Source organism: Petaurus breviceps, unplaced genomic scaffold, assembly GCF_028583685.1.
Source record: "Petaurus breviceps papuanus isolate PSGF00001 unplaced genomic scaffold, PetGlider_PUasm1.0 689, whole genome shotgun sequence".
Classification (NCBI taxonomy): domain Eukaryota; kingdom Metazoa; phylum Chordata; class Mammalia; order Diprotodontia; family Petauridae; genus Petaurus; species Petaurus breviceps.
In genome coordinates, this window is record NW_027186458.1 from 10,121,609 (window position 1) to 10,131,685 (window position 10,077).

General features: G+C 46.7%; 1 protein-coding gene across 2 annotated transcripts in view; it reads right to left on the reverse strand.

Moving 5' to 3' along the window:
• SLC7A2 (solute carrier family 7 member 2) overlaps nucleotides 1-10,077 on the reverse strand; it is a 57,846-nt gene that overhangs the window by 3,403 nt on the left and 44,366 nt on the right. The window contains exons 7-10 of one of the 2 annotated variants that reach the window (XM_069104971.1): nucleotides 7,767-7,903; nucleotides 3,833-3,935; nucleotides 3,057-3,238; nucleotides 1,308-1,474 (exon numbers count right to left, since the gene is read on the reverse strand). In XM_069104971.1, coding sequence (XP_068961072.1) covers nucleotides 1,308-1,474; nucleotides 3,057-3,238; nucleotides 3,833-3,935; nucleotides 7,767-7,903 — 589 coding nt within the window. Of the gene's footprint in view, nucleotides 1-1,307; nucleotides 1,475-3,056; nucleotides 3,239-3,832; nucleotides 3,936-7,766; nucleotides 7,904-8,162; nucleotides 8,303-10,077 lie in introns of both variants that reach the window. The other variant, XM_069104970.1, reaches the window with a different exon arrangement.

Consider the following 10,077-nt stretch of genomic DNA (forward strand, 5'->3'; position numbering starts at 1 on the left):
TTACATGAGCTGGTGCAAAGTGAAATGAGCAGAACCAGGAGAACATTGTATACAAGAACGTCAATCTTGTATGATTATCAACTGTGAATAACTTAGCTATTCTCAGCAACACAATGATCCAGGACACTTCTGAAGCCTTTATGATGAAAGGTGCTATCCATCTCCAGAGAAAGAATTGATGGAGCCTGAATGCAGATTGAAGATACTTTTTCTTGACTTTATTTTTCCTGTTTTTATTTTTTGTCTGTGTTTTCTTTGACTTACATGGAAATGTGTTTTGCATGACTATGCATGTATAACCTATGTCAAAACCTACGCTTGCCTTCTCAATAAGGGGGCAAAGAAGGGAAGAGAGAATTTGGAACTCAAGTTTTGAAAAAAAATGTTAACATTGTTTTTACATGTAATCAGGAAAAAGGAAAATATTAAATTAAAAAAAAGAAATGACTCTGTGGCTAAGATGGGTCCTCCATCCCTCTGGGAGTACTTTTTTGGGGGGTATTTCCCATGTTTCAAAGAGTATTTCACAAAGGAGTTATTCAATAGCAAATTATGACACTAGATTTCTAGTTGGCCCAATTTTTTGAGACAAGAATAAGATTACATCTAAAAAGCAAAGGAAGAATAAAAATGAAAACCAGGACAAAATTTATCATTTAAGAAAATAAAGGAATGAGAAAAAGAGGTTACTATTAGATTATATCCTTCTTGAGAACGGGGACCATGCCTTTCTTAATTCCAGAGTCTTTCTTGGGTTGATCGTTTCTTATTTACCCTCCATTTAACTTGTTCGTACAAATTTGGTTACATGTTGTCTGCTCTGTTAGATTGTGGGTTCCTGGAAGGCAGGGAGTATTCTTCGGCTTTCTTTGTATCCTCAGCACTTAGCCCCTGGCACATAGTAGGTATTTTAATAGAAGGTTTCAAGACTTTCGCTTAATTCACTTCAATTCAAAACTCAGCAAGAGTTTGTTGAAGAGTGTGCCTCTGTGAGGCACTATACTGAGGATACAAAAATAGAAATGAAAAGCAGTCCCTACCCTTGAGGAGTTTAAATTCTCCTTGAAGTACAGTCAGAAAGTAAATACGGGCTCATCTGAAGTTCTATCAGTCAGTCCGAAGGTGGGAGTAGGAGCACAGCAATCAGGAGAGGCGCGCCAGGTTCGCCCTCAGCGGTTGGCCCTTCTTGGATTCTGAACTGTTTTGTCCCTAAGCTGTGGGTCATTTAGCTTTCCTTCACTTCCAGGTCACCACTTTCTCCAGCCCCTCAAAGACGTTCCATCAGGGTGGGGGCTCTGAGCACTTACCATAAAGGCCACTTTCTGCTCATTCTGAGGCTGCCTCCAGATGACAAAGATGATGCTGAGGATAAGGGAGATGAACACAGAGAGAAGGCCAAGGCTCCATGGCTCCAGACTGGTAACGGCATTCACACTGTGGGTCATCAGTATGCTGAGGCCAAGAACCAGGAATGCTTCATGGAGATCCAGGGAGAAAGAAAGGGTTATGGCTCAGACCAACTGCCCAGTAAGAGGGATCCCCTTTCATGGAAAGGGTCACTTTTCCAATACAACCCCTGGTCACTGTCTAGAGAGGACACCAAGTGCTCATGCTGGACAGAAAGCCAGTCTCAGAGTCAGGAGGATCTGTGTCCTACCTCTGACCCATAGAGTCCTAGATTTAGAGTGGAAAGGAACCTTAGAAGTCACAACATGCAATCCCCTCATTTTAAAGAGAAGCCCAGAGGCGAAATGGCTTGGCTCAAGACCACTCAGGTATCGAGCATTTGAGACAGAATTTCCATCCAGAACATTGGGCTACAAGTCCAGTGTGCTAATACCCTGGGCAAGATTTAAGACTGCAAGTGGCAGAGAGTCCAGATCTGCACTGGCAAAGGGAGTTCCCACGCAAGGAATTAAATATATAGATAAAATTACTACATTTCTTTTTCATTTAAAAAAGTGAAGCCAAACTTCACTAGTAGAAGCTGGAGCTTCCCATTATCCTTTGGTTGACTTTTCATTTGGATTCTTCTGAGATATAATTGGTAACTTCCCAAATACAGTCCTGCCTGCTCCGTGGCCTTCCCTGTTTTAATTCTGGGTCCAGCTTTCTCATTGGCCAAGCAGCGTGCCGTGATTTGGGAAACATTTGAATAAAATAATAAAAAAAGAGCTTTCCAAGAGTTGCTTTTCATCCACCTTGTTTTTCCCCTGTGGATGGCCAGCAGTACTGTGGCTGTTGTTGAGGATTTGTTTTCTGAAGCTCAAAGCAGTATATTTTTCCTCTGCACCATAACTATGAATCCTTTGGTCTGGACCTCATCCAGAACACGAGGTTGTGGGAGTCCAGATTTAGGTCCTCTAAGGGATCTTAGGCATCAGTCATCTAATCCCAGCCCCTCGTTTAAAAGCTGGAGAAATAGGGGAAGACAGAGCGGAAGTCGCTTGCTCAATATCATCTTGATTACAATAAATTCAAACCGAGGTCCTCTGATTCCCAATAAATCCAGTCCTCTTTCACTAATGCTGGCAAATACTAGGATGAGAGGCTGAACTGACCTGCACTGTGACTCCTGCTCCACTGCCCCCAAGACCTATCCTGGGACCCCAAATCTCCTCTTCTTGGCACTCTAGACCACACATACCTCTATATTCAAGGGTGCCATGATAACCTCCAATGGACCCAACCTGTCCTGTGCCTTAACTACTCAGACTCCTTGTATTGGTACAGTGGTGGCTACGTTGAACCTGGGGGGACAAGCTCTACCATTTGCCATCCAACCATCAGTGACTCTAAGGAGAGATGAGATGAGGGCTTTTGAGGGATATTCTAGGGCAGGGAGGGATTTTTGGTACCATCGGGTCATAGGCAGGACCATAACTAGGGTAAGACCACTGGCAGCATCGTCCAAGGGGGGTTTTCTTCCACTGCTTGCTTCCATCCTCCAGTGGCAGTGGCCAGTCCCACTCCCTCAAAAGTACTTCCTGCCAACTATGTGCCAGTCATGTTGGCCAGTTGTGTGTGTCTGGTTAACTCTGGGGAAGAGGACTCACCCAGCAGACCCACCAAACAGCTAACAAGAGATGCCGACCGCTGGGTGGGCAACCTTGAGGGCTTGATGAGGGTCGACTTTCTGTTCCCGGATCCTGGCAGCAGGGCTTTGGCTGGACCTGAGGTCAAGGCCTCTTTCTCTGGGCAACATTTCATCTTCTGGTGAGTCAAGCTGGGCTGGTACCTGCTCCCAAGGACAGACTGTATCATTACCCTGGCATGAATCCTCTCCTTGGACAAGTCATTGCAGTCTGATCCTATGATCTAAGATTTGTGACAAGGGCTTTCAGTATTTCGATAACTCAAGACTGAGGCCTGGTGACATGCCTTAGGTCACACACCACTATGTGTCAGGGACAAGAGTCAAACCCAGATCTTCCCACTTCCAGGTCCAACAATTTTTTCACTAAACTGCCTTGACTCCTGGGGTTCCCAACATGGGCCTTGAACTCCCTCTCCAGAGAGTAAGATCTGCCCTGTTCTTTCTACACATTCAAGCTAAGCCATTCTGGTGATTTTTTTTTAAGCAATTGGGGTTAAGTAACTTGGTCAAGGTTACACGGCCAGTTATTTCTGGGTGTGGTGCTAAGTATCTGAGCCCGGATTCGATCCCCAGGTCATCCTGACACTGTGGCTGGTGATCTTACTCGCTGTGCTACCTGGCCGCCCCAACATTCTGGTGATTCTTAACAAGAGATCTTTGCACTGAGCCAAACCTCCAAACAGGACGATGATGGGGAAGAAGAAATGGGATGAGGCTGGGGAACGGGAAGCCCACCTGAGGATAAGGACACAAGCAGCCACAAGCGAATAGGCCAGCAGGGTCCCAATAGACATCATATCCACCAGTGCCTTCAAGTCAAAGAGGAACGCCATGACAGCTGTCCAGAGAGAAACAGAGGGAAATAAACACAAGAAACCAAAGCCCCAAGAGGGTCACTAATGGTTGTTTGTTTAGGACCAACTGACTACAAGGCATGCGTGTGTGTGTGTATGCATGTGTGAGTGTGTGTACACACACGTGTGTAACTGAGCAAACCAAAATATCATACGTAGGATGCTGGAGTGGGAAGGAGCCACAGAAGCCACTTAGATCAACCTATTATTCTACAGAAGGGGAAACTGAGGGCAGATGAATAAGTACTTTTGACTAAGGAGCCACAGATGACCCAAGCCCTCAGAGAAGGCCCAAGGTCCCATAAACTCCAATTCTAGAACAGAAGGTCTCCTCAGAGATCTTGAACTGCTGTCCTCCTTCACTGTAGAGATACTATGGATCATGGAGATGAGGTTACACAGGGAGCATAGTAAAAAGGTCAAGCCAAAAAGCCAAAAACCTGACTGGAGGATGCTGGAAACTCTCAGTGTCTTTGACTCCTTTTCTGGGGCTGGCCAAGAAAATGCAGGCTTCATTTCCAGGTTTTTACCAATCCCCAGGCATGTTCTGGGAGAGCCAAGTCCCCTTCTCCAGTCCAAGAGTCTCTGAGTGGCTCCCCCAGAGCAGCTGGCTCAGCTGATTCAGACCCATACAGTCCCTGTATCAACAAAACCTCTTTGTGTTTCAACAGACATCCAAAACCTGGAGCTGGAAGAAGGGCCTTGGGAGGCCATTAGGTTGACCCCCTCATTTTACAGAGGGGGATACTGAGGCCTGTGGAGAGGAATTGACTTGTCCAGAGTCAAACCCAGGATCCAGGTCTAGAGTCAGAAGGGCCTTGGGAGACCATCCAGCCCTGTCGTTTTACAGATGAGGAAACTGAGGCCCAAGAGGTTAAAAGGAATAGACAGAATTCCCAAGATCTCTCCCTATGGCAAGGGTCAAGCCTGTTCCCTCCATTAAGCCTCAGCTTCTTCCCTTTGTAAAATGACCCAGTTTGAGTCACACCTTGTGACATTTGTTCCTATAGGATAGGTAGGCTGGGCAGTAGCTTACCCTCGCTTTATGGAGGAGGAACATGGAGGCACCAAGCCTTTCAGAAGCTTGCCCAAGGTTACCCAACGGGTGGAGAGTAGAGTTAGGCCCAGTCATTGCCCTAGCACTGGCGCCTGGGCACACAGGCCAGGCCACAAAGGCTATGGTTCTCCCACTTTTGTCTGTTCTCCAATCAAAGCAAGTCGTGAAGTGGAGAGGATGAGAATTTGGCAGGTTTTTAATGGTCAAAAGCGGATGCTTACAAATTTAAAATTTATAGACATTGCTTTAATTTGATTCTAGGGACAATCAATAAATCTGTGCAGTGAGAACTTTGTTTCCCAAGATCGCAGACCTGGGTCTTTCATCTTTCCTTTGCTCGTTCTGGGTGGGCTGAGTGAAGTTTCTGATCTTGTTTCTTCCCTAACATACACTAGGAAAATTGGATGGTTGCATAAGGGTGGTTTTTCTTTTTTTCTTTTCTTTTTAAATTTATTTATTTTTTGGTGTTTTTTCTTTAGTTAAAAAACACCACCACCTTTTCAGCGGACACAGAGAAAGAGGGGTGGCCTGGGGAGATGGGTTCGTTTGCTAATGTGTGTTTTTAAGCCCTTGAGCGGGCAGGTGTAGGCACACACATTTTCTTACAAAGTAACAACCCTGGCTCTGCCTTGGGTGCCTCAGAATGTAAATAATTTCCTTGCTGAGCTCTGAAATACTGGCACCAATCTCGGCTTATTAGGCACCTGAAAACAAAGTGATATCGGGATCCTGAAACTGGTTCTTAACTCTCTGGGAAATTCTTCACCAGGCACACCTTTCTAGTTTTCCCTTCTGCCTCCAGGTGTGGCAAACACCACTTGGCTCTTTTCTTTATTTATACTAGGTTAAGGCTGCACGGATGAAATTTCAGTGGAGGTCAAGGTGCCTCCTGGGGTATGAATTTGTCTACTGTTGAGAAAATGCAACATCACTTTTGTAAAAAAAAGATGGAAGACATTGGAACCATTGAGGCTGCAACATACAATGAGTGTTGTTATAGGAAGCCATAACTAACTTTTAAAATTGTTAACTAGTCCAGCAAGTTGCAGAGTTGTATTTTATTTTGTTAAAAAGGTTACCTAATAGTAGGCAGATTTTAGTTTCAAACAAAGGGTCATTTTAGCAAGATTACATTTAGATGAACTCAGAGAGGCTCCATAGGGATGAAATGTGTGCCACCTGCGGTCAGGATAGGCTTAACTCCCCATATCTGACCCTTGTGAGCCATGGGCCCTGGGCGCCCCTGAAGCTCCAACAAGCTAAGATGTCTGAACATTTTAAATGGCTCTATAGACGCTGGTGGCAGGTCAGGAGAGGGTCCTGCCCAAATGACGCCAAGAGCTCCCTTGGCCCTGGCATGTTCCTAGACCATGGGATCTCCCTACCAGTGTGTGCTGGGCAGTAATCCCCACAAACCTCTGTGGGCCTCCCTGTCCTCCTTCTGTGAACTGAGGGGCTTCTCCTCAGAGGACCATCTCCTCTGAGGTCCCATGTGTCTGGGCCTCACTTTCTTTTTCTGCAAGATGTTCTCTAAGGCCCCTTGAAGGTTTAGGATCCCATAATCAAATTTATCCTGAGAAAAAGAAACCTTTTCCAGGAGACCCTATCTATGAATCCCAGAAGTAACAGGAAAAGCCTGCTCCTGGAGATGCTCAGATCAATGATACCAAAGGTCCCTTCCAGCTCTCAGGCCTAGGTCACGAAATCCTCCACAGCCCTCTCCTGCTTATGTTGGTATGGACGTGTCTGCTGGATGTGTGCATATAAAAAGTGAATGTGTGTGTGTGTGTCTCTTTGCAGACATTGTCTCTGGAAGTCTGACCCCCTGCTAACACACTGACATGGCAGAAGGCCCAGAAGCTGACTCACTCTTGCCATGCAGCCTGCCTTGGCACCCTGTGGATGCACACTCTTTGTGAGCCCTCCCTGTGGCCTGGACCTCCATGGTGGTCTTAGGACCACACTTCCACATGAGACAGGTTGCTGCATTATCCTAGAGAGGCCAGCCAGCACAGGGGAGTGAGTGTTCCTTAGCCAGCTCCAATGAGCCTACTTGGAGGTGGGGAGGCCTATGGGATGGTGGAATGGGATGGATGATTTTCCCATAGTAGGAGCCCTCATGTTTTAAATGCTCGCCTGGCTGGCATCCATTCCCAGAGAAGCTCACCAAAGCAATGGGGAGGAAGGCTCAAGTCATATGGGGTTTCTGAGAGAATTCTAAAGATTTGGGGCTACTCTAACCCTAACCTGGCACGTTTCCATGGCAACAAGAACCAATACTGGGCAGGATGGGAGGGGCTAATTTCACAGCATCATTTCAAAACCAATGAGAAAGCCATGAACCATTTTTCCTGCTTAATTCTTAGACAATTAAATAATTAGCCTCGAATTAGATCACAGCAAATCAATTAGGTGAGTAACTCCAAGGGAGCAATCTTTCCCGATCATTTACTGTCTGATACTTGATATCCAGAAAGACTCATCATTTCAATTACTTTTCTTTAAGAGACTGAAAAAGGGCTGAAAAAATTCAAGAGTGAAAACCCTGCTTGCTAAGGATTGAGTCATTCATGGATGCCAAGTGTGCCACCACCAAGATTTCCTGCTACCGGGGATCCCAGCTGTCCATGCCCATCTCATTCATTCTTCCAAAAGGCTCTTCCCCTGCGTGCATAGCAAGCATGCGCCCTCCAGGGAAGGTCCATGCATCGCGGTGCTTGCGGTGAATGCTGAAGAAACCTGGAGTTGTGGAGCTTACCAGAGATGACCCCTGCTGTCAAGGTGGCGGCAGCTGGCGACTGCCTGTGGCTTAATCGTCCAAGAAATCTAAACAGTAAACCATCCCGCGCCATGGCAAAGAGAATTCGGGGCAAAGGAAACATAGAGCCGAGAAGACTAGAACAGAAAAATGCAGAATTCAAGGACAAGTCATTCCATGGTTGAAACACGGACGGGACCCACTCGGGTGGGCTTGAGGATAGCGGGAGAACCTGGACAAAGCATTGTGACTGTGGAGAAACATACAACAGCGGCTGGCCATCGCCGTCCTGGGCAGGAGCAATGCAAGCTGGAGAGACCACATCTGTATTTTTTATTGTCCCCCATGTCCTTGGTCAAAGGCTCCCCTCTCCATACAAAGTCAACCGGGTCTCACCTGCCACGGAACACGATGTCAAAGTAGCATTGAGTGGGCTCTTCGTTTTGGGATGGACTTTAGCTAAGAATTGGAAAAGCAAACCATCTTCTGCCATAGCATAGATTACCCGAGGCATTGGGAACATGGATCCAAGGAGACTGGGTGGAAAGCAAACATACATGGAGAGCAAGCAAGATCACAACACAGAGGCAGAGTCCCGTCCAGCCTGGCTGTCCCCCCTGCAGAGTGAGATCCTATGGCGAGGCACGGCGGGGACACGTCCGGCGGACCAACTGGGTCGCCAATGGCGGGCTTCCTGCCAACAAGAGCAGGCCCCACAAGATTTTTCACAGGTTCGCTGTCCCCGCTGTACCTTCTGTCATTAGGAAGCCAAGCCTGTTGAGCCAATATCTATCCCTTACTCAAGAAACCCTAACACCACCAACTGTGTCCTTCCAAAAACAGCAAGCAGTCAGGCTGGTTGGCATCTCACCATATCCCCTCGTCTCATAAAAGGTGAAGCAAACCTGTCAAAGTCTAACCAGTTATTTGGGACGTGGGAGGGAGCTAGAAAATAACCTGAAGGCCATCTGATCCAACCCCCAGATTTTAAATATAAGGAAAATGAGGCCAGGAAATTTATTTCACTAGGTTCTAGACGGAGAAGATCCTGGATCAAGCCAGGAGAGCCCTCAGAGGCATCTAAGACCTGTCCCCTCATTTAGCAAGAGGAGACTGAGGCAGCCCAGAGCAAAGAAAGGAGGAGCCTGAGTTTCACGGCTAATGAAGGGCACAAACCAAATTCAAACCCATTCTCTTGACTTTCTCCAGTGTGCTTAAGCTTAAGCTAGTCCACAGCTGCTTCTCCCTGCTCTTCCTTCTTCTGAAGCCATTGTGTGTATGTGTATATATATATATAGTAGGGCTTGGTGGCAAATCCCAGCTCTCACTAACTACTCTGTGATACCTTGGACAAGGCACTGGATCTCCTCGAGCCTCAGTTTCCCCCTCTGTAAAATGAAGGACTAGATGACTTCTGAAGTGCCTTCCAGCTCTAGGCTTATAACTCTACACATAGCCTTGAGTAAGTCACTTGACCTCCTGGGAAGCCTATCCCCACCTCTCCCTGGATGGCTGCTTAGGTCAGTGGTGGTGTTGGGAAAATGGAAGGAGGACATTGGCTCAAATCTGTTTTTCCAATCGTCTCAAGCCTTCATTTATCCGTGTGCTCAGTTTCCCCATATCCCCAAACATGGCAGGTGGTGCAGGTTAAAGCAGGGCTTCTTAACCTTTTTGACACCCAGGGCCCCCTTTGTCAGGTATGTTTTACACAGAAGACAAAGGGCACCAATTAGATGGAAATAGATATTAAAATGCTGAAAGGAAAGAAAGAACCCCAGATTTAAGGAGAGAGAATTTAATGATAAAATTTAATATCATTTAATGCTTTAGCGAGTGATCACCTTTATCTTTTGAGAAATACTTTTAATGATTTTAAGGAGAGTGGTTATTTCAATTTCAGGCCTTCAGAAAACTGGGCTAAATTTTAAAATGAGCATGGAGGCTAAGGCTGCATTGTTGTCCAAAGCGCCATTGAGACTGTGACCTGTAGGCAAGATTGGGACTGGACATGGTGCCCACCAGGAGCTCTCTTTGCTACAGGGCAGATTCAGGGCCTTGGGAGCATGGCCTTCTCTCTGAGCAGCTTTGGAAGCCTGAGAACAGGCTGGAGGCTGGAGAGGAGGAGAATTGGGGGCAAGGCTGCCCTGGGCTTCCTCCACCCTGGCCTGGGCTCGAAAAGCATTGCAAAGCATCAGGCCTGCCCCCTTCCTCCTCTCTCACCCACATCCAAAGGGCTTTCACTCAACTTCCTACCCATCCTAAAGTACTCCTTTCTATTTTCAGAGCAACAGAGTAGCCCTACACTGATATT